At 57.2% G+C, this 18,530-nt stretch overlaps 1 protein-coding gene across 1 annotated transcript; it reads left to right on the top strand.

Annotated features, from left to right (window-relative positions):
* The first annotated feature begins 349 nt into the window (after window positions 1-349).
* On the top strand, window positions 350-17,529 carry SGPP2 (sphingosine-1-phosphate phosphatase 2). Its single transcript, XM_078607933.1, has 6 exons — window positions 350-1,226; window positions 7,602-7,754; window positions 12,890-13,069; window positions 13,445-13,534; window positions 15,583-15,954; window positions 16,111-17,529. Exons 1-6 carry the CDS (start codon window positions 747-749, stop codon window positions 16,288-16,290), a joined length of 1,455 nt encoding a protein of 484 aa, XP_078464059.1. The 5' UTR covers window positions 350-746; the 3' UTR covers window positions 16,291-17,529.
* Window positions 17,530-18,530: the final 1,001 nt, after the last annotated feature.

The raw sequence follows: 18,530 nt of genomic DNA, 5'->3' as shown, positions 1-18,530 counted from the left end.
CGTGACGTCATTTATGGACGGCCCCTGTGTGTGCCCGTGCGGAATGTCTGACCCTTGCTCTGCGTCTCTGCCTCGCTGCAGCTCGTGGGCTTCGTGGGGGGTGGTGGGGGTGGAGGGAGGGGGTAGTGGGGGATGGTGGGGGGTGGAGGGGGGTGGAGGGAGGGGGTGGTGAGTCGTGGGAGGTGGAAGGAGGGGGTGATGGGGGGTGGAAAGAGGGGGTTGTGGGGGGATGGAGGGAGGGGGTGGTGGGGGGATGGAGGGAGAAAGGGGGTGGTGAGTCATGGCGGTGGGGGGAGAGTGAGTCATGGGGGTGGAGTGGTGGAGCGGGGGGGGTGAGAGACACGTGACTGGACCGGTCTTAACTTCGGGTGACTTCACTCAGAGCAGGTGTGCTGCGGCGCTCTGCCCCAGTACAGGTGTGAGTGAGTTCGACACAGGTGTGAGGGTAGAAGTACAGGTGTGAGGGTAGAAGTACAGGTGTGAGGGTAGAAGTACAGGTGCGAGGGTAGTGTCGGTGTAAAGCTTAGGACAGGTGCGTGTCTGTGTGTCCCGCGGTGTCGTTTGAACGGCTCTTGTGGTTTCCGACAGTTCACGCGTAGAGTTGAGCCAGGCCATCGTAGCGCTCTCGGGTGAAGCTAATTGGAGGCGATGCCGAGTTGGCTGTAAGAGGCCAGCGCTGTTCGACCTCGCTCGTCGCTCTTTGCTCGGCCAGGCAGTGACGGCGGCTCTCGCGCTCACGGCGGGACATGGGGAACTCCATCGCGCAGTGGCAGGACCCGCGACTCGTGGCGGACTTCCAACGCTTCTGCGGGCTGGAGGCGACCTGGGAATCATCTCCCAAGAACAACGGCACCCTGCATCATCACGGGATCACCAGTCATGGGACGCAGAATCATGGGATCGTCAATAATGGAATCGCCAATAATGGGATCTCGGATCATGGAATACAGAATCATGATAATGGAATCACGGATCATGCGATTACGAATCACGAGACGCAGAATAATGGCATCGCCCTTAATGGAATAACGAATCATGGCACACAGAGTAATGGGACTCAGAATAATGGGATCCAGAGTACTGGGGTCACCGCTCATGGAATCAACAATCATGGTATTGCAAATCAGGGGGACGCGGGTCCTCGGCTGCGTTCCGGGCACCGGGAAGGCGGCGACGGCGACGGCGCGCGGTTGCAGAACGGGAGCGGCGAGCACAAGCCTGGGGTGGTGAGTAGGCGAGGTGTGTGTGTGTAGGCGAGGTGTGTGTGTAGGCGAGGATGTGTGTGTAGACGAGGTGTGTGCACGGCGAGTGGCTCCAGGCGCAGCCCTGCAGCTGCCCGCTCACGCCATTGCCGGTGCAAGGGCCGATGCTCTACGGAGCTCGAGATACAGTGGGGTGGTGGGGGGGCAGGTATTTGGCCTGCTCTTCCACGTTGACCATACGTCTTGGAAGAGGTGGGAGTAGCCACACTTTACCACACCGCACGCGAGCGATCGGCTGGCTGTGGTTTGTGAAGCCACGAACTCTGCTGCTGGGTGGACAGAGGTGGCGGTGGGGAGGGGATAAGAAGTTCGCTCCCGTCGTTTCTTCTGCCGCGTCGGGAGGTTGAATCGAACCGGTGCCCTCTGCGTGGCGAGTCCAGCGTGCGGACCATCACACCGAGGCAGCGATGATGACTTGATGTGAATGTTTGTATTGTTCTCACTATTACAGCGTGTTGCGAATTACGATACTAAATTATGACGAATCAGAGGGCCATTGGTGGAAATGTCCCGTTCACACGACGGGACCCAGTACATCCCAAGAACGACTACTTCACGAATATTGATTCGTGTGCTGTGAAGAAGGGCCGTTGCCCGAAACGTCGGCTATTATCATTCTTAATTTGAGGCCACGGTGTTATTGGACACGGAACCGTGTTGTCGTTGACCGCGCTTGTGCACCACCGCCTGTTGTGTGGAGAGAGGAGGGGAGAGAGACATTTCTGTGGATGTGAGGTGGTGATGGGTGAGGAGCTTGGAGGTTGAGAGGAGCAGGCGGTGGGGGGTGTCTGTCTAAGCCACCACGCCTCACGTGGAGCGTCTCAGCCGCGATCACGCCTCATTTCACTCACAGCCAGCGTCCCAGAATCCACTTCTCATTTTACAGCGCAGCTCAAAGACTCACGGTTCGCACAGAAACGCTTCTCTTACTAGTATATAATGTATGCGGCGATGGGCTGTTTTATCTAATTACAATATTGCTCATCGAACGAGTTATGCTAATTAAACACACATTTAACAGCAGCAGCAACAACACGTGCAGTAGCTCATAGGCACATTGGGAAATCACGCGACGCCGCGTGACGTGCGGAGAGATGCAGAGGAGGACACGGGAGAGCGCGAGCGTGCAGGAAGAGAAAGCGACTCTCCCACCCACTCGCTTCTCAATTACCCACCCGCCCACTCACCCACTTACCCACTCACTCACATACCCACTCACATACCCACTCACGAACCCACTCACCCACTTATCTACTTATTTACCTTCCCACTCACTCACCCTCTCGCTCACGAACCCACTCACTCACCTGCCCACTCACTAACCCTCCCGCTTACCCATACACTCACCCCCTAATTTACTCACTAACTTTTAAACGAATTTACCCATTCACACACACACTTAGTCGCCCACTTATCCTGTCACTTACCCGTCCACTCACGAACGAACCCACTCACTTACCCACTCATTTAGTCACTCACGTTTTCAATCATTTACCCACTCACCCTGTCACTTACCTGCCCACTCACTCACTTGTCCACTCACCCATTTGCCCACTCACTTACCCACTCATTTTCCCACTGATTAATTTTCCCACGTCATTTACCAGCTCGCTCGCTCACACAAAGGAAGCACAATGGAGGGTGTGTAAAGGCGCGGGGTTGATAAAGCCGGGAGAGGATAAAGGAGACATTTAAATGCAGAGGGAGAAGGTGGGGTGGGGGGTGCAGGCGGAGTGGCCCAGGAAGGGAGCTCTAGTGCTGAGATTATTCAGTGTGTTGTTGTTGTTATTAGCTGTTGTTGTTGTTGTTTGCCTCTCAGCCCTCAAAACCTGACGCATCTGATGAGGCCATGAAGGTATAAACCGGTCCTAGCCTTTGCCTGCTTAGACAAACACAGTACAGTGCTGCTGGATGGATGAAGACATTGCTCGGAAGGTCGTGGAACGCTTGCCAACACGAGCCTGTCCTGGCACGCGTTGGCGCATTTGCCAAGTACTTTATTCCTTTTAGCTCTGGATCTAGTCCCACGCATCTCGGGTATTGATTTGATCAATGTGGCCGGGTTTCTCCAAGTCGAGTTCCCAATAACAATGCCACTTTCCTGCAAAGTTTCGCTCGCATTGGACCAACTTGACGCCAGTGATGGTGACCCCACGATACGGGCGGACGGCGCTAGTGCACACACACGCGCGCACACACACGCGCACACACGCACGCACGCACACACGCACACACGCACGCACACACGCACACACACGCGCACACGCTTCCAAGCCTCGCCGTGGACAGCGTCCAAAACATTCTCTCTTTTCTCTCCGCGGCTTGAAGGAAGCAGCTAAACGTGTTTACTTAACCGGGTCTCAATATCCCAGTCGCCGTGGTTGCGCGGTGGCTGTGAGCGGCGGTTGGGCGCCGTGCGCGTTGCGGGGCTCCCTCGAGGCTCCCTCGGGGCCGAGAGGAGAAGCCGCGTCCACTGACGCCGAGCGCACCGCTCACCCCCCACCCCCCACCACGGCTACGAGTCGCTCCATCTCCACGGCGGAACGACACGGACCCCCAAACAGCCAACTCCAGAGCTGTCAACCCCTTCTCGGTGCCCTACATTGTTGCAGACCATTTCAGGACATTATTAGTCACCCAGTGCCCTTTCAATCTCAACGTTCATCCTACAAAGTCCCATCGCAAAGTACAAACACAAACAAATAGACAACAAAACATGTTGCCGTATTGAAACGGCTGCACGCCGTATGGACCTGAAAACGCAGTTTCCCTGTATAAGAATAGGGGGTAAACCGTGTGGGTTGACTGCAATGCAACTATGTTGCCCGACCCCCCACGTAGTTCCGTCTCCACAAACAGACATACACACACACACAAACACACACACAGACACACACTGACACACACTGTCACTGTCACACACACAGACATACACACACACACACAGACATAGTCACACACACAGACATACAAAGATCAAAGATCCCCCGTATAGCCTTAACAGACTGTAGGGGCAAGTGCTGTTAGCGAGCACCTATGAAGGCCAGAACGGTACACGAGGGGGTTGGGTGGCCAGCACCACGCCCGACCGCCTTTGTCTCCCCAGTGGCGATGTTTACACACCGCACCAGGTACTCATTTAAGGCTGAGTCGACCTAGGGGAGGCCCAGGACCGGTTCAGATAATCGTCACTGGTGTTAGCCGTGAGCGGGAATCGAACCCGGGTCGCCAGGTTCTTAGCGCAGCGCGCTAATTGCTACACTACCGCTCCCCAACATACACACACACACAGACATAGTCACACACACAGACATACACACACACAGTGTCACACAGACATACACACACACAGTGTCACACACACACAGTGTCACACACACAGACATACACACACACAGTGTCACACACACACACAGACATACATACACACACATAGTCCGTCTCCTGCACGCGACTACAGACTACAGGCCCCCGGCCCTTCTGTGGCTGTGACGCCGCCCGGCACAGAGCCCCGTCGCTCTGCTGAGAGCGGTCGGTGTGAGACCTCTGGCTGAGCCCCTCCTCCTCGGTGCTTCGTCTGCTGCGCACTCGTCACGTTCACTGTCACTGTCGGCGTCACTCGCGGCCGCGTCTCTACCCCCCCCCCCCCCCATGGCGTGGCCAGCGAGGAGGAACTGCTGGGGATTCGGGTCTCGGAGTCGTACGATTTTGTCACGCTGGGAGAATCCGATGAGCTATAAAGCTTTTTTTGACAAATGTCAAGAAGGGGCGGGTCAGAACGTTACAACAACAAGCAATGTAAAAACATACACAATAGGAGTGCAAAGCAAAGGTAAACAAATCACTTAAACAATAAACAACAAAATAATACAGCAGCACTGACGCGCACACTGTGGGAGCGAGCAGGGTAAATCGCAGGAGGGTAAATCTCAGGAGGGTAAATCTCAGGAGGGTAAATCACAGTCACAGGCAAAGTCGGCACCGTCGCAAGCGACCCCCCGCCACGGTGAGGAAAGCCGAGGAGACTGCCCGCTGCTGTTTGCTGAGCTGTAATCCACCGCCGTCGACACACCGCGCACACACACACGGATACAGTCGCAGGCAAATATCCCCCCCCCCCCCCGTCTAGCCCGGCCACGCTCATGGGCCAAGCGGAACGGCACACGAGGGGGTGGGTGGGTGGCCAGCTCCACGCCCGGCCGCCTTTGTCTCCCGAGTGGCGATGTTTTGCACATTGCAGCAGGTACTCGTTTGAGGTTGAGTCAACCTAGGGGAGGCCCAGAACCGGTTCAAATAATCGTGACTGGTGTAGACCGTGCTCGGGAATCGAACCCGGGTCGTCAGGTTCATTGCGCAGCACGCTAACCACTACACTACCGCTACCACACACATACACACGTACACACACACATGCACAAACATGCACACATACACACACGTACACACGTATATGCACACACATGCACACGTACACGCACACACATGCACACGTACACGCACACACACGCACACACATGCAGACGTACACACACACGTACAAATGGCGAGACCCCGACAGCCGAGTGGGCTCTCTGGCGATACGAAGCCGTGAGCGAGCGTCGTGGTGTGGCCACGCCCGCAGCCGCCTTTGTCTCTCCAGCGCCGGTGTTTGCACAGCTCGCTGCGTTTATTCTTGCCAAGCCGAGTCCATCTCGAGCTGCGGTGGGTTGGGGGTTGACGGGGGTCGAGCATTGCTGCAGAGAGCGACTCGGTCCACTGCTTCGCCCTCCAGTGCAAGGCCCGCGGGCACCTGGCAGGCCCCTGGTGGCCTTCAGCGTGCCCCCCCACAAAACACGAATGGTGAAAACACAACCCCATCGTCAGCGTCATCAGCGTCGTGGTGATGCCGTCACAAACCTCAATGGTTTCAAATGGCGTGGCGGCCCTCACCACACTGATGACGTCTTAGCGGCGAAAGTGGCCCTCCCCCTCTGAAAATGAGTGAAGAACGCTGTTGCAGATGTTGGCGGTTTGAACTCGACGGGCCGCCCTGGTTCAATCTGCAGTGGCGTGTGTGCAGCACCAACAGTGAAATACTACCACGCGGCATCTGCTTCGCAGTGGGCATTCAATATCCCGTGGCAGCACATGTCGACGGGTAGGCCATGGTGTTCCGGCTCCACGGTGACTATTTTCCAAATTCCCCGCAAATTATGACGTTGGGAAACATCGCAATCGTCACCCCTCCCCCCACTACCGCGACAACCTCGCAGGACCCTCCTGCGAGAAGAGGCCGGACTGTCGCCCGCCCCAGAGAGTAGATAAACGGGAGTACCCACAGTTTACCCCACCGCACACGCCACCCTCGCCTAAGGACTAACGGCGCACACGCGACGCGACGCGCGAGCTGAGCAATCGACGTGAATCTGTTTTCTGTTCCCCCCTTCATTGAAATCACCATTGGGGGGGTGGGGGCACGGGTGGGTGTCGAGGGGGGTGTCGTCTTCGTGGAAGCGCGAGGCCGGGATGCCGTTCCACCGTTGCGTCACCGTGGCCGGCGGGCCACCATCGGCCCGCTGGGTGTGCGCCGCATCACGGCGGTGGGCCTCCTGCACGCTCTCCTCGTCTCGGCCCCGTGGCGGCTGTGGGATGTTTACACTGCTGCGTTCAAACTGACGATGTTGATTGTAGTCCTTCCCCCGCACCTTCGATTAGCACGGTTAGCTACGTACGGTGTGAAAGAAATTCAACACACGTACAGGCAGACACGTGGTTATTTTTGTTCTTCCCAGAAACCTGCACGATTATTGTTCTTACAACAGATAATACCGGTGATGATGCCACTGCTGCATTGGCAGTGGTGCATACATAACAACAATAACAAACTGAACACATTCCATGTCAACAATAACCTACTATGTGGCCTTAAAATGGTAACATAATAAACAATGGTTTGTGCAACGGGCCTTCACTATGTATGCATGTATGTTGAACTTCTTTCGCACCATACATAGCCAACCGTGCCAATCAGTGGTGCGCTCTGAAGAACGGACTGTTGGCTGAAATGTCGCCCGCTATCTATATTTTGTTCCACTTGAGGAGCTGTTGACAGTCGCGACATTCTGTCATGAGGGTGGTTCCTTGTTTGTGATTCATGGGCTCGGCGCGATCGGCACCGTGGTTGAGCTGTTCGCTTTGTCGGCTCACAAATACGTTCCCGGGTTCGCCACTCGACGAAGCCCGGAGTGGGGCGGTCGAGGTGTCTCTCCCACCTCGATTCACGCGCCCACCCGCTCGCAGCTTTCCCAGCACCGCAGTTGTCGGTTAACGGTGTGGGGGGGGGTCTTTGTCGTCGCTCAGGTCCTGACCTACAAGGTGCGGAGCCGCTTCCTCTACTGGCTATTCCTGGCGGGTGCCACGCTGGGCCGCGAGGTCTTCTACATCACCTTCATGCCCTTCTGCTTCTGGAACTTCGACCCCTTCGTGGCGCGCAGACTGCTCGGCGTGTGGATGGTGGGTGTCCGTCCCCCCCCCCCCCCACATGGCCTCTCCTGCCCAGCGGATCTGAGCAGCCAGGCCCTCCTCCGCTCGTGAGCGGAGCACACAAGCACCCGTAACAAAATGTGTTTTAGTCTGTCGGCCGATTTATTGGCTTTCAAACCAAATAGGAACAACTGGTATTTGTTTCAGCAAGCAGGCAAACTCTGGACCGGTTTTGAGCTTCTGGGTTGTCTCTCATCAGCCGAGTCGTGCTTGTCACACACGCGCCGCTGGATTACCAGATGCCATTGGCGAGAGCGCTCCGTTCAAATTACGGCCCCCCCCTACGTTCAACGCAATTGGCGATACCGTGCCCTCAGCGGAAGCGCGCGGAGGACACGTGGCAGCGGGGCAAGCTGGCGCAATCCGCGAACAAGTGCGGTTCCAGTTAACGAGGCAGTGTCACGTTCAGAAACCAGGTCGTAAGGTCACCACGACCGCCGCCACCAACAGCAGCGGAGCGCCGTAGACCGACGCGTCCGAGGGTTCACACATCGCGTCGGCCTGCTCGTGGTGGCAGCGTTCGCCTCTCGTTGCCGAGGTTCGTCGTTCATTCCATGGGGAGCACGGCCGTTGCGTTCCGGCGTCACCGTAATTTTTTTTCAAACATTACCCACGAATTACTCAATTGGGATCGCACACTGCAGGGGCAGCAGTGGCAGCAGCGGCAGCAGCGGCAGCAGCAGCATCGCCCCCTTCCTGGGAAAGCTTGGCAGGACCCCTCCTGCCAGAGAGTCACGAGGCTCGGTGAAGCCTCCCCTCCTGGGTGAAACAACAGCGGTGGCGCCGCGAGCCACCGCGTCTCCTAGAGCTTCCACTGCAGCGGCTGTGTTTCAATAAAGCAAGCGGCATGTCAGCCTGAGCCAGCCACTGGCCAAGCTAATCTGAGCCACCCAGCACCTCGTATGTATGGTCCGAAAGAAGTTCAGCATACATAAAACAGATGGTGGGTGGCTCTCGCTAATAGCATCTCGCAATTCAACAGCAGTTATACAAGCCCGACTGCTGATGAGACCCAGAAGGTCTGGAGATCGCTTGCCTAGCAACATTCTGATGGACTAACACACACTGTGTTACGCGGAGGGACAAAATGGAGTTCTGCTTGGCCTGTATCCACAGTTGGATTTGGTCGTTATAAATCCAAGTTTAGAACCAGGCACTTATCGCGATGGGGCTCGGGGTGGGGGGACGCACGCCGGGTTCACGAGCGGTGGCCCGGGCGGGGCCCCATCGCGACGGAGAGCGTGGCCACTCCGAGAGCACGGCACGTCGGGGCTCAAAGTCCGAAGGTTCTGTAGACGCGTCACGGCCGCTCGATATCGCGCGTCTCTCGCACGGCGGATGATCGGCCAATCTGTCACGGGCTGTGACCAGGTGAGCGGCGCGCTGCACGCGCCCCGTTTTACGAGAGAGAGGGGAGAGAGCGGACGTAAAAAAACATGAGGAGAGTTAATGCGGTGCGAAAATTCACCGTGGCGAGGGTGGTGCGGGAGTGTGGTGAGAGTGGTGAGGGTGGTGAGAGTGTGTGGTGAGGGTGGTGAGGGAGTGTGGTGAGAGAGTGTGGTGAGAGAGTGTGGTGAGGGTGGTGAGGGTGGTGAGGGTGGTGAGGGTGGTGAGGGTGGTGAGGGTGGTGAGAGTGTGTGACGAGGGTGGTGAGAGTGTGTGGCGAGGGTGGTGAGGGAGTGTGGCGAGGGTGGTGAGGGAGTGTGGTGAGCGTGGCGAGGGAGTGTGGCGAGGGTTTGTTTAAGCCGAGATGTTCTGGGTTCACGCTCCCCACGCGCTGTGCGTGTCCGAGTGCAGCGCAGCACCCAAGCCAGAGCCGCCGCTTATGATCGCGTGAGAGCCCAGCACAAAAGGCACTTTCGCAAGGGGGAACTCGGGTGTTAATAAGTACTACGCAACAACAAAGACTTGGGCAGAAATCCATTAACTCATAGACACCATAAACGTACACGGAGAACCATTCATTCATAGAGAAACCTTAGACTCGCGTAGAGACCCATTAACATGTTTCGAGTGTGCGTCTCTCTTCCCGTGGTCACGTGGATTCTTCTCCATGTCCTACGCTTTTTCTCTCCACGGTTAGAATCAAGGTGTGTTTCGAGTATTTGGCTGCGATAAATGTCCACGTGATGATGATAAGCCACTTCGTTGAGCTATCATTTGTGTCCGTGTCGCTTCTTAAAAAGAGCTGCATAACTCTGTGGGCCTTACCCGGTGAGATAAAATAAAAACACTGTTTAGTTTTAGCATAGAGGACCCATAACGCCTACGAAGAGAACTGAAGGTCAAACGCAAACGACCTTTATGGGCAGGTGAGATGAGAGTGAGAAGGAAGAGCTGGATCTTGCGGCGCATGCTGCCACAGACTGATGGGGGCAGGCGTAGACTGGCACGGACTTAACACGCGAGACCCACAGACCTGCGCAGTTTTTTATTTTTTGTTTTGCATAGACATCAGAACAGGTTGAGCGCACGGCCCGTCAACGGGAAGTTTAAATCGGACAGTTAAATGGCATACACTTAGCCAAGACCGAGACCGAGTTTACGATGTGGGGGCGAGGCCGTGCACGGATTCTGTCCCGCAAAGTACTGCAGAGGCTTGGCTCGCCTCGACAGAAGCCCTCCGTTCGTCCACGATCAGCCGTGATAATCGTTTGTGTCGCTTCACGTGAGAGGGCCTGAGAGAGCAGCCCACACTTTACCCCACCACACGCGGTCCCGCCGTGCCACAGACTGCGCTGTGTCCATTCACAACGCTCGATGGAAAGCGGTATAAATTAAGCGGTTGATGATTTAAACGAAAAACATTGTATTATGTAGGCATGTTGAGCTTCTTTCGCGCCGCCTACTCAGTGGCGAGGAACTTTGGAAGTCTGCGCCAAATTTGGGAAGCGTTTTGTTTGTGTTGTTTTGCTGGCGCTCACGAAGAGGTTAAAGATTAACAGCAGTGTTGCTCTGGAGCACAAAGTAATGGGGCCTAGGCTGCGGCCTCCACCTCGGCAACCACAAGCCGGGTCGCCGTGGTTACGGGGCCCACAGGCAGACACGAGAACAGAAGCCTGGCATTCTTCCATCTACAAGCGGCCTGCTAGGGTTGAGATAACAACGAAACACACAAATAGGCATATATACAACACGTCTCCTTCTCAAATGTGTCGCTGCACATAAAAGAAATGTGTATAAAAGTGTTTTGCACAACCCACCAACCGCCCAGAGCCTGACTGCTGACGAGGCAATGATGCCGCAACCGGTCCAGAGTATGCGAGCTATCATCCCTTAATTCTAGATTTGAAGCTTTCGTGACTGCAAGGATTCATACTCTTAAGTTTTTTCGGTAAAGTCATCCCTTGCCACCCTTAACGGGCGGTGGCCAACAGCACACGGACAGCTTCTGTAAGGGGACCTTTGCACTTGTCAAAGTGATTTCCCGCTCAAGTGAACATTGGGGCGTTGGTGCGCTCATCTCTGGTGTACAACGCTAAGTAGCCGGTGGAAATCCCACCTTCCTATGGCGGGAGCGAGTCTGTTCATTTGACAACCTACGTTGGCTTCCCCACAGAGTGGTTACTGATTTTATCGACCCCGGAGGGAAGATGGGTTGAGTCGACCCCTAACCAGGAATTTAACTCATGACCTTCTGATTGCTGCAAGCCACCAGGCCGGTGTACAATACATACAGTACAGACAACCCTCCGCAGTAGTTAAAATGTAATAACTTAAATAGTTGCTGCACAGTTTCCATGAACGTAAAAAAACAGGAAGCCAATTATATCTCGATTTTGCAAGTGTCAAAACATGTCCAGTAATCCTCCCGTACACATCCCACTGGGAGCTCCTGAGCAGCACGAGCTCGTGTCAGAAGACGGCCCAGCAAGAGGACATCACAGAACCGCTTCTGAAGCCACGCGAACAGCCTCTTCATGCCCACTCGCCAAACGACTTTTTACGTGCCCCACAGAATGTTGTAACACCAAGCGCCCGGAACTTGCCTCGCCAGGCCGATACGATCAGCTCGCGACACTGGGGGACCCGGTTTAGTCATGGCCGCAACCTGGATTCGGACCCAGGATGAGCCCTGTTTGGCCTTGGGTCAAACAGGGCTCAGCCCCCTCGAGCCGGCTGACCCAAAATGACAACACCCCAGCAACCTGCTGCTGCTGCTGCTTGTGACGGTGGTAGTGGTGGTAGAGTGATTGTGGTGCTGTTTGTGGTGATGATGATGATGGTGGTGATAGAGTGGTTGTGGTGCTGTTTGTGGTGGTGATGATGGTGGTGGTAGAGTGGTTGTGGTGCTGTTTGTGGTGATGATGATGGTGGTGGTAGAGTGGTTGTGGTGCTGTTTGTGGTGATGAATGATGGTGGTGCTAGAGTGGTTGTGGTGCTGTTTGTGGTGGTGATGATGGTGGTGGTAGAGTGATTGTGGTGCTGTTTGTGGTGATGATGATGATGGTGGTGGTAGAGTGGTTGTGGTGCTGTTTGTGGTGATGATGATGGTGGTGATAGAGTGGTTGTGGTGCTGTTTGTGGTGGTGATGATGGTGGTGGTAGAGTGATTATGGCGCTTGTGGTGGTGGTGGTGCTGCTGTTTGTGGTGGTTTAGTGCACATAACCTGGCACGAGCGCCGTGTTGACGTCACCGCCACTAAGTGGCGAATGGCAGTTGTTGTTGTTGTTCGTGGTTGTGATCATGATGATGTCACAAGACTAAACACGCACAGTGGCCGTCAGAATGGGTGCCCCGTCGAGCATCGCAAAACCAACCACCTCAAGGGAAAGTAATTTAAAGTCCACTGCGCAACGAAGTGTTGAGTCTCAAAACAATGTCTGGGCCGCCCCGAGGGATATCACCAACATGGCCGCGGTAGCCGGCCGGCCAGTTGCCCGGGGTGACGCGGCGCGAGCGTCGTCCCGCGGGCTCTTGTTGCGAGCGGATCTCGCATCTCGGGTTTCGCGAGGGCCTCCGTGTCCCACCGTGACCTGCACCCTCTCCCCACGCCATCTCCACCGCCACCTCCCTGCCGGGCGGGCCCGTCTTGAGTTTCCTTTCTCGTCGATTCACTTCGTCAGCTCGATTCGGTTGTCACATTTGTCTCCCCGCATCCCCAGGTGGTGATGTACGTGGGCCAGGCCTCCAAGGACGTGCTGCGCTGGCCCCGACCGCCCTCCCCGCCGGTGGTGAAGCTGGAGACGCGCGTGGACGCCGAGTACGGCATGCCCTCCACGCACGCCATGGCCGCCACCGCCATCCCCTTCTGCTTCCTGCTGGCCACCGTCGGTCGCTACCAGGTGGGAGGGGAGGGGGCGGGCAACTCGGCATCGCACTGCAGCACTGCCGACATCACCTTCCTTGCACGACCGGCATCAATTTGCGCTACCGACGTTAATACACACCACACCAGATATTAATTTGAGGCTGAGAAGACCTAGGGCCATTCCTCGGACCGGTTCAGATATTAGTCACTGGTGGCCCTAAGCTGGAACAATAAAACCGGGGTCTCCGGGTTCGTAGCGCAGCGCGTTAACCGCTACGCCACCGCTCCACATAGTTTCAGTGACAGCAGTACACGCACACGCACATGCCTGTCTGTCTGTCTGCAGGTGCTTGCCCAGCTGGGCACGCCACATTCTGATACGTTATGCCCCCCCCACCCCCACTCTCAGTACTCGTACGGATGGGGGCTGCTCGTGGCCGTTCTGGTGTGCGCGCTCGTGTCGCTGAGCCGGCTCTACACGGGCATGCACACGGTGCTGGTGAGGATCCTCGCACAACAGACAGAGGCACCCGGGTTAGCCGCCATCGGCCGACGCGGCCGTCTAGCGAGCACCCGGCGATGGCCGTGGTTGCGATTCGCGCCATCCCCTCCCTCGCCGCGCTCTCCCGGGCGATCCGATCTCGCCTCTCCATCTCGTCGCGGCTGGACGTGCGCCGATGAACCCGGCGCGACCCCCGGGTGGAGGTCGAACCCTTGGACGGGTCAAGCTCGACGGCTGCCACCTTTTTTTTTTTGGTTTAGCGCCGATTTAGGGTTTTCGTGTTGTTTCTTCTCACACCGTTTAGTATTTCTGGGCAGAAGGTACAGGTACGACTGGTTCTGGCGAGCACAGCCGCTGCTGCAGGTAACCGCGGAGCCAAGGGTTGGGCAATGGCGTCGTGCGGCTTCGTAATTCATTATTTATATAGCGCCCGGCCACGCACGGGCGCTGGCGAGACACAAGCGGGATGGGAAGGAGCGCAGGGGCAGGAGGGTGAGTAGGCATATTGGCTGAGGAAGGGAGGGTGAGTGTATAGTGAGGGTGAGTGTATAGGAAGGGTGAGTGTATAGAGGTGAGCAAGCGGGGAGGGTGAGCGAGGAGGAGCCGTGTGCGGGGAGGGTGAGCGAGGAGGAGCCGTGTGCGAGGAGCTCGGTGGCTTCGGAGCGCCCAGGTTGAGTTCCCCCCCAGCGCATTCCCCCCTTTAGCCGACGCTCATTCCACTGCCAAGCACGAGCGTAGCTGGCTGCCAAGAATGACAACAAGGTGAGGTAGCCACGTGGGTCAGGGGTCAGAGCACCGCTGAGGACATGGGTTTGTATCACGGTCAAAGCCACCGCAAGATAAGCGCCTCTGCCGGTCACCGTTGCCTGCACGCAAAAAAAAACATTTGCGTGAAATGTGGTTCCGTGCATAATTTTACTTCCAGCTTCTTAGAGTTATAAATATCGGTTCGGTTTCCTGCTTGAATGAGCACTGAGGCATTGGTGTTCACGGCACCACTTACAACTCTGAGCCAGTGGTGGAAATTCCACATTCCTATGGCGAGGTTATCCAGCGAGACGACCGGCTATGTCAACCCCCATCCAGGATTTGATCTCGCTCCCTTTCCAAGAGCGATAGAGAGAGAGAGACATACAGAATGCCGTGAATTGTGCATGGGGGTGTAAGTTTGGCCCACTGCCTGGGAACGAAATGCGCCCTCAGGTGGAGTGAGTTGACGTTCTCAGGGTACAGAAGACACCTCCTGTCCACGATCGTGAGAACTCCGAGGCCGGCTTGGCTTGGGGGGAGGAGGGGGGGGGCGAAGGGGGTGATGGGGTTCAGCAGGGCGCCACCCGGCCCGGTGTTTCGGGTTGAACTGGGCGGACGAGAAAGCCGACGGGACACGTTCGCCGTGACGCAACTCCTCCTGCGGGCGTTGGGGAACGTGCCGGGCAGGTCGCGAGACGTCGTCCGGGCGGGCGCGTGAGGAGAGCGACCGATCGTGCCCATGGGAGTGGCGGCCCGGTCGGGGGGCGGGGCGGTGGCGCCCGGCACGGCGTCCGAGATGGAGCGGTGGGATCGTTATGCCGCGGGTCGTGAGCGATGGTGACGGCTCGGGGTGGCCGTCATCCAGCAGCGGGTCGATTGTGAACGATGCGGACGGTGAGGACGACGAGCGGTCCTCTGGGTGTCACGGTGCGATGGGGGCGAGCGGTCACACAGTGGGCCGCGTGCCGCGCTGCGAACCGCAGCCGACCGCCGGTTGTGAGTTGTATCTGATCCCGTCCCGGGTCCCCCAATCTATACTGACCGCAGTGGTGAAGTATGGTCAAGCAAACCCGACGGCTGACGTAATGTGGTGCATCCTTCTTCTGTCGGTCTATCCTCTTGTCTGTTCATCTGCCCACCTGTTGACGTCAGTCCATCCAACTATTTATCAACCTGTCCGTCTGTCTGTCCAGCTATCCATCTGTTCATCTACCAGTTTGTCCCCCTGTCCATCTACCCACCCACCTACTCACCCACCCACGGTGCTGCGTGTGCTGCGTGTGCTGCGTGTGCAGGACGTGGTGAGCGGCGTGACGATCACGGCGGTGATGATCGCCGTGTCCTACCCGCTGTGGGACGTGTTGGACGAGCTGGTGCTGTCGTCGCCGCTCTCCCCGGCCTTCGTGCTGCTGGCGCCCTTCCTGCTGTGCCTCTACTACCCCGAGCTGGACCACTGGAGCACGGCGCGCGGCGACACCACCATCATCATGGGCGCCGGCGCCGGCGGCCTCCTCGCCGGCTGGCTCACCCGGCGCCTGGGCTACGACGCGGAGCCGCATGGCCCGGCGGCGGCGCCGTTGGCGCTGCCCGACATCACGCCGCACGGCGTGGTGCGGGCACTCGCCAGGTTCGGCATCGGCATCGCCGTGGTGGTCGTCACGAGACAGGTAGGGCTCTGCGTCGTCGTCGTCGGCACCCATGATTGATGCTGTCGGTCTAAACGTGAGATTAAGGTGGACCCCCCTAGGGCCCCCGTGTAGATGGTGAAGTCTGTGTCCCCCCCCCCCCCCGTGTCCCCCCGCCCCCCCCCCCCCCCCGTGTAGGTGGTGAAGTCGGTGTGTCTCCGTGCCGTGTGCCGCGCGTGCCGCGTGTCCCCGCTGGACGGCGAGTCGCGCCGCCGCCTGCAGGTGGAGGTCCCCTACAAGTTTGTGACGTACGCCACCATCGGAGTCACTGCCGTGGGCGGCGTGCCCATCCTGCTGCAGAGCCTGGGGCTCGGGTAGACACGGGGCGGGCACCCTCACCACCCTCACCACCCTCACCACCCTCACCAGCCTCACCAGTCTCACCAGCCTCACCACCACCCTCACCACCCTCACCACCACCCTCACCACCCTCACCACCCTCACCAGTCTCACCACCATCCCCACCACCCTCACCAGTCTCACCACCATCCCCACCACCCTCACCACCCTCACCACCCTCACCAGCTCACCACCCTCACCAGTCTCACCACCCTCACCATCCTCTCCACCCTCACCACCCTCACCAGCCTCACCACCATCCCCACCACCCTCACCACCCTCACCAGTCTCACCACCCTCACCATCCTCACCAGCTTCACCACCACCCTCACCGCCCTCACCAGTCTCACCATCCTCACCATCCTCACCACCCTCACCACCCTCACCAGCCTCACCAGCCTCACCACCCTCACCATTCTCACCACCCTCACCACCCTCACCAGCCTCACCATCCCCACCATCCCCACCACCCTCACCATCCCCACCAACCCGAGTATCCTCACCACGATCACTCGCCATGTTCCCGAAGACCCTCATCCTCGACCCTCACCCTCACCATCCAGCCCTCCCCCTCATTAGACGCCTCACCCTCACCGCTCACATCTCATCCTTGCGCTCACCCTCATCCTCACCCTCATCCTCACCACAAATCCTCACCACAAACCCTCACCCTCACCACCCCCACCCTCACCACCCTCACCCTCACCACGCTCACCCTCACCACCCTCACCCTCACCACCCTCACCACCCTCACCACCCTCACCACCCTCACCACCCTCACCACTGGGCAAGACGGAAGGGCGGCGAGGGTCTCTGTTCGGACGTCACCGGGGGGCCGAGCGCACGGCGTCGGTGTGACACGCCGTGTGGGTACCCCATCCTGGACACCGGACACGCTAAGGACACACTAAGGACACACTAAGGACACGCTAAGGACATGCTAAGGACACGCTAAGGACATGCCGTGGATGTACCCCCGTGAAGGCTGCGTGTGCGGCACGTGGAGGTGGAGTTGGCGGCCATGCTCTCCGCTCGTGAAGCGTGCCCGCCATCACCGGCGATCGCTTGCCGAATGCTGCACCACGTTTACCAAATTGATATTTTGATTTTTTGAACAACAAAACTGTCAGTGTACACGTATGTATTTGTTGGCATATGTTAATGAGCACTAATTTATTGAATGGCATTTCTCTCTCTTATTAAAATGCAGGGAGTGGATGCGCCGTGCGTCGCGTGCGGGTTGTTTTGCGCGCAGCACCAACGATGCACCTGAATGCCGAACTTCTTCCGCGCCGTACGTAGCCATCCGCGCTAATCGGCGGTGCGACGGGGGAGGGCCCCACGATGCACGCCCTCGCACCGGGGCCCGGCACGCGCCAACTGCACCGGCGCTGCCCTCGAGCAGAGCGTTGTCTATCGGGCCGACGTTTCGGGCAACGGACCCCTCCCTAGTTCCTCCTCCTTTGGAGCGGACACGTCACGCTCCGATTGCGCCACCAGGGAGCGCTGTGACCACGCGGGGTGACGGCCGCGCAGCTGCTGCTGCTCGCGGCTGCGGCGAACCAACACGCCGTGTGGAGGCAGCAGCAGCAGCGAGGGTTGGTGGATCACACGCATGTGTTGTGAGATTCTCTTGCCGTGGGTGTCGGGGAAGTGCCATACGCCTGGCTCGCCTGGAGAAGGCGGCAGAGTGTTTCCCCCTCGCTCACACGCATGGGCTTTCTCCGGTTTCCTCCCATGTGGAAAGGCTCGTTAATTGACCGAAAACGCAATAATATATAGAGGTTCTAGATTTGAAGCTTTCGTGACTGCAAGGATTCATACTCTTAGGTTTTTTCGGTAAAGTCACGTAGGAAAAAAATTATAATAAAAGTAAAAATAATATAATATAAATAATAATAGAAATAAAATAATAAATTATTATAAAAGTTATAAATTATAAATTGTGATTTATAATTTTATTTCTATTATTTATACTTTATTATGTAATTTTTCCTACGTGACTTTACGAAAAAACCTAAGAGTATAATATATAGAGGACCACAGAACTTGGGCAATTGTTGGCGCCGACTCTCTCCATTCGAGAGCGAGCGAACTTCTGTGCGGCGGCAGCGTGTGCCGAGTTGACAGTGATGATGACGATGTACGTTGAACTTCTTTCACCCCGTACGTAGCCAGCAGTGCTAATATAAGGTACGGATAAGTGGGGGTGGGGGGGA

The sequence above is a fragment of the Lampetra planeri genome, chromosome 28 (assembly GCF_965212315.1).
Source record: "Lampetra planeri chromosome 28, kcLamPlan1.2.h2, whole genome shotgun sequence".
Classification (NCBI taxonomy): domain Eukaryota; kingdom Metazoa; phylum Chordata; class Hyperoartia; order Petromyzontiformes; family Petromyzontidae; genus Lampetra; species Lampetra planeri.
Note: the sequence above shows the minus strand (reverse complement) of the source record. Positions and strands in the feature narration are given on the sequence as shown.

Excerpts from the sequence above, each read along its gene's own strand:
- SGPP2 (XM_078607933.1), top strand. The coding sequence starts at position 747 with ATGGGGAACTCCATCGCGCAGTGGCAGGACCCGCGACTCGTGGCGGAC. Across the intron at positions 1,227-7,601 it reads GCGAGCACAAGCCTGGGGTG|GTCCTGACCTACAAGGTGCG; the intron begins GTGAGTAGGCGA and ends GTCGTCGCTCAG. Across the intron at positions 13,070-13,444 it reads CCACCGTCGGTCGCTACCAG|TACTCGTACGGATGGGGGCT; the intron begins GTGGGAGGGGAG and ends CCCCACTCTCAG.